The following is a 4722-nucleotide window of genomic DNA, read 5'->3' on the forward strand; positions in this document are numbered from 1 at the left end:
AACTGGGGGAAACTTACCCCCCCCCTTTTCCCCCAAATTAATTTTTTGAAAAAAGGGAGCCCAAAAAAAAAGGGGGGGCCAGGGGTGTTTTTTTTTTTTTTCCTTCCCTTCTTTTTGGGAAGGGGCTTTTCCCTTTTTTGTTTTTCCCTTTTTTTTTTGGCCCTTTTTCCTTTTTTTAAAAAAAGGGTGGGTTTCCCCCTTTTTTTGTTTTTTTGGCAAACCTTTTTTGGAAATGGGTTTTCCTCCCCCAGGTGGTTATTTTTTTTTAAAAAAAGGGAAAAAACCCAACCCGGTTAAAAAAAGTTTTTGCCTGGTTTTTTTTTCCCTTTTAAAACCCCCTTTTTCCCCCCAAACCCCCCAAAAAAAGGGGGGGGCCCAATTTTTTTTGAAAAAAAAACCCTTTTTTTCTTGGGGGGGGGGGGCCCAATTTTTGGGGGAAAATTCTCCAAAAAAAACCCCCCACCCCCTCCCCCCCCAAAAAAAAAAGCCAGGGGAAAAACCCCCAAAAAAAAACCAAAAAAAACCCTGGGAATTTGGAAAAAAAAAAAAAAAGGGGGCTTTCCGGGGGGCCCCCCAGGGGGTAAAAAAAAAAAAACCCCCCTTTTTTAATGGGAAAAAAAAAAAAAACCCTAATTTTTCTCTTCCTCCCTTTTTTTTTTCCCCTTTTTTCCCCTTTTTCCCCTCCCCCCGTTTTGGTTTTTTTTGTTTTTTGTTTGGAAAAAGTAAAAAGAAGAAAGAAAAAAAAAGTCAAAACAAATTTAAAAAAAGAAAAAAAAAAAAAAAAAAAAAAAAAAAAAGTAAACCCCCCCCCCCCCCTTGGGGGGCCCGGGGAAGTGCCCCTTCCCCCCCCCCCCAAAAAATTTTTTCAAGTGTTGGGTGTTTTTCCTGCTAGGGGGAAAAGATAAAAGTTTTTTTGGGGGGGTGGGGAAAAATGCCCCCAAAAAAAGAAAGTGGGCCCAGCAAAAAAAAAAGAAAAAAGGAAAAAAAAAAAAAAAAAAAAAGGGTTTTTTCGAATGGCTGTTTTTGGGGTTGGAAGGTAAAAAAAAAAAAAGAAAAAGAACAGCATACTACGTTTTTCTACACGATGGGGAAACCATTCCAAGTGCCACAAGAACACTTAAGAGACAGGACAAGAGCTCAGAGGGAGAATGCTGCTCCTTCATAATTGGAAAGGAGTCAGGTTGAGGTTGTTCAGCATGCTGATCAGGGATCCTTCCTAAGAAGGCTCTAGGGGCAGGACCAGGGAAAGACACTGGCAGGAAATTAAATGTCCCATCATGCTAGGAAACCAACCTCAGATTCCTCAAAGAGGGAGACTGGAGGAGGTGAGTAGAAGAACATCTGGGCTACTGACCTTTAAAGACCTTACACAAACAGCAGAAATCAGATTGTAAAAGGAAGTTGGTATTTCTGTAGCCAGCATGATGCCTCAAAATGGTTCACTTCCCAGTTTGGACGGGCCAGTTTAAGTGGGGGGAAAAGGTCATACAACAGTATTTTGTTCTTTGATCCCTCATCCCCAGGGGCCTAACCAGCACAAAACTCCGCATTAAATACCTTGAGCGTATTATATATATACAAACATGCAGCCCCAGTAGACTGACCCTGCAGCTCTGATGGATCAGTATGGATTGTACAGACTGGTGAGAATCCAGGACCACGTTGATATCTGTTTCATGGGTTGTCTGGTCCACCAACCAGAATTGGTGGATTTCCAGCCTCCGTGTCCTGCTGGGAGGTTTTCGATGCTTGCTGGGTCGGTCCCAGGAGGCCTAGCCCTTACCCCCTTGGTTTGTGTTGCCTGAACAAAAGGAAATGAACCCAAACCCAGCCTTTTTCAGTTCCAGACCCTCACCAACTTTCTTCCTGTCCTACCCCCCCAAAGATTACAGGTACAAACTCTTCCCGGGCTTTCAGGTACAACTCCGGCCAACACAGGTACCAACTCTTCCTGTCAAGGGTACAACTCCTGCCCAACAAACAGGGTTACAAACCCCCTGGACCTCAGGTAAACTCCTCCCAAACACAGGTAAAAATTCCCCCCTGGACTCAAGGTTAAAACTCCCCCTGACTCAGGTACAGCTCCTCTAATACAGGGGTACAAAACTCCCCCTGACTCAAGTACAAACTCCCTCCAAACCACAAGTACAACCCTCCAAATACACAGGTACAACTCCTCCAAACCACAAAGTACAAACTCCCTCCAAACACAGGTACAACGTCCCCCTGACTTCTGGAGGGGAAAATTCTTCCATAATCTGGAGAGTTGCTAGTTCTCTGAAGAATTACAAACCCAGTGTGATGAATCAAATTCCTTTACTCATGCAGCATGGAGAGAAGACCACAGCATAGACGTTCTCTCTATACTTCCAGAATGCTATCCCTTTAAACAGGGAACACACCTGTTGTCCTATTTATATTACTAATGTGAAGTCCACATATGGGTTTGAGGTCTCTCACACAATGGTCCTGTAAGCTGACCCTATGACTGTGATCAACTGCTCACCAGTCATCCCCTACCATAAAAACACAACCCCCCTAAACCCTCTATATATATATTTACTACCCATCCAACATTTTCATTCACCACACAGGTATATCTGTAACAAAGTTGCTAACAGTTAATCAGCAGCAGCTTTTTGTCTCTGCAGAAAGCCCTCAGAGTTGTGTCATCCATATCACTCAGCTGGAGAGAGACACTGTCCTGGTCTGTCTGGACCGTAAGTTAATGATATTGTTTTTTTTTAATATAAATAATATTTAATTATTCTAATAATAGAAGTTTAATTTTGATAACCTGAGCTGTGTTTGTACTTTCTACTTCCTGTAGGTTGTATAAAGATCGTAAACCTTCAGGGGAAACTGAAGTCCAGCAAGAAGCTGTCAGCTGAGCTCACCTTCAACTTCCAGATCGAGGCGATTGGTACACCACTTTAAATGTGCTATAAACAACCTCATACATGCACTCAAAATCTTCAAAAAAACCCTCAGACATCTGACTCCAGGTGTGTTGACTCCTCCTTTTTCTCAGTGTGTTTACAGGACAGTGTTTTGGCCTTCTGGAGACATGGCATGCAGGGGCGGAGTTTCAGATCAAACGAGGTAATAATCATCCAATCAGAGAGCGGGAACCCACCCACCTCACTGCTGTGTCATAACATCTGTTTTATTCTGTTCTGTAGATCACTCAAGAGATCAGTGACAACAGCAGGATGTTCCGCCTGCTTGGCTCTGACAGGTGAGACACCTGTCTGGTATAAACACAGATAAACAGACGGGTGAACAGTCTGTCATCTTACCTGTCTGTCTGTCTGTCTGCAGGGTGGTGGTTCTGGAGAGCAGAGCGACAGATAACCCGACTGAACACAGTAACCTGTACATACTCGCTGGACACGAAAACAGCTACTAAAACCAGGACCAAACCAGGACCAAACCAGGAACAATCCAGAAACAAACCAGTTCAAATGAAGTTATAAATCTGGAGTGCTTCAGTCTGGTATTGTACGACTGTGGTTCTGCCATCTTACCATCACATTTCTGAAGAACAAGGACCAAACCAGGTCCTGTATTGTCCACGACTCAAATTATCCCACAATTCAACTGTAAATGTAGTCAACGAACAATGGTGCCAGCTACTACCATGCATTACAGTTGACAGGAGTAGTGTCCGACACCAAGTTAACAAGTTTAGACCCTGCCAGTCATTCCAAACTGGACCCACAGCAGGTTTGGCCCAAGAAACAGGTCAAGAACCAGAGTCCAGCTCTCAGTGTTTTTCCACCAAATTCTCTTCTCCACTAAAAACCGGTTCTGTTCAGGATTCTTGGAACTATGGTGCTATCTAGTGAACCAGCACACGTGGAACCAGTGTAATCGGATCAAGAGGGGGCACTGCACAATGACCAGTAGAATGTGACGCATCCACTTTGGTAAACTTTTGTGGTTCCGAAACAGTTCATTTTTGGTAATAATGTGGTTCACAACTGGGGGGTGAACCAGAACGGAGCGGTTCCCTGTTGGTGGAAAAGGCCTGACTGTGGACCACTGGTGGATCCAGTTACTGAAACATTATTATAATCAATAAAGTTCATCAGAACTCGAAGTCTGTACAGAGTTTTATGATGAGTAATGGGTAATGAGTAGTATGTTTATACTGTAAATGTACAGTATGAGAGTATTTGTTGGATCCAGTCTGTGACGCTGCTGTCATGGTTCAGTGAAGCAGCCGAGACAATGGGATGATCTGAAGTTTTACACAGTAAGTCATGTTTAGGTATTTTCTGGTATTTTTAATGATATTTTAGAGTTTCCTGATGGATAGATTGATAAGTAGCCAACCGCTAACTGCCGTTAGCTCAGTCAGCCACGCAACTAACCTAACTGACTCAGCTCTGGGATGCCAGGACCCGAGTCCACCAGCAGGAGGCAGGAGTGATGAAGGCAACGTCTGTTGTGTATGTATTGATTATTATCAGTTACTGAGCTCTGACTACGGAGCAGATAAACATCCTGTCCGTCTGAATATTAAAGCTGCTTTTAAATTTTACATTTATTCAATCTTTTTTATGCTGATGTGCAAACACTGTAAATTAAAACCTCTTTTTTACTCTGATCAGTGCTCGTGTCAATCTTTATATTAATTCAGTTCAATTCAATTCAATTCAATTTTATTTGTTTAGCGCCAATTCATAACAGAAGTTATCTCAGGACACTTTTTAAATA

At 42.8% G+C, this 4722-nt stretch overlaps 1 protein-coding gene across 1 annotated transcript; it reads left to right on the top strand.

The window, feature by feature from the left end:
* Window positions 1-1277: 1277 nt before the first annotated feature.
* LOC118326986 (mitogen-activated protein kinase kinase kinase kinase 3-like) lies at window positions 1278-4615 on the top strand. Its single transcript, XM_035660151.1, has 7 exons — window positions 1278-1325; window positions 1886-2008; window positions 2543-2720; window positions 2831-2923; window positions 3032-3102; window positions 3183-3238; window positions 3322-4615. The coding sequence occupies exons 1-7, from the start codon at window positions 1278-1280 to the stop codon at window positions 3407-3409; spliced, it is 657 nt and encodes a 218-aa protein (XP_035516044.1). The 3' UTR covers window positions 3410-4615.
* The last annotated feature ends 107 nt before the right edge of the window (window positions 4616-4722 follow it).

This window comes from Morone saxatilis, unplaced genomic scaffold (assembly GCF_004916995.1).
Source record: "Morone saxatilis isolate NCDOM2014 unplaced genomic scaffold, NCSU_SB_2.0 Contig17, whole genome shotgun sequence".
Taxonomy (NCBI): Eukaryota; Metazoa; Chordata; class Actinopteri; family Moronidae; genus Morone; species Morone saxatilis.

Coding starts and splice junctions, on each gene's coding strand:
- LOC118326986 (XM_035660151.1), top strand. CDS start 1,278: ATGCTAGGAAACCAACCTCAGATTCCTCAAAGAGGGAGACTGGAGGAG. Junction 2,924..3,031: donor CTTCCAGATCGAGGCGATTG/GTACACCACTTT, acceptor CCTTTTTCTCAG/TGTGTTTACAGGACAGTGTT. Junction 3,103..3,182: donor GGAGTTTCAGATCAAACGAG/GTAATAATCATC, acceptor TCTGTTCTGTAG/ATCACTCAAGAGATCAGTGA.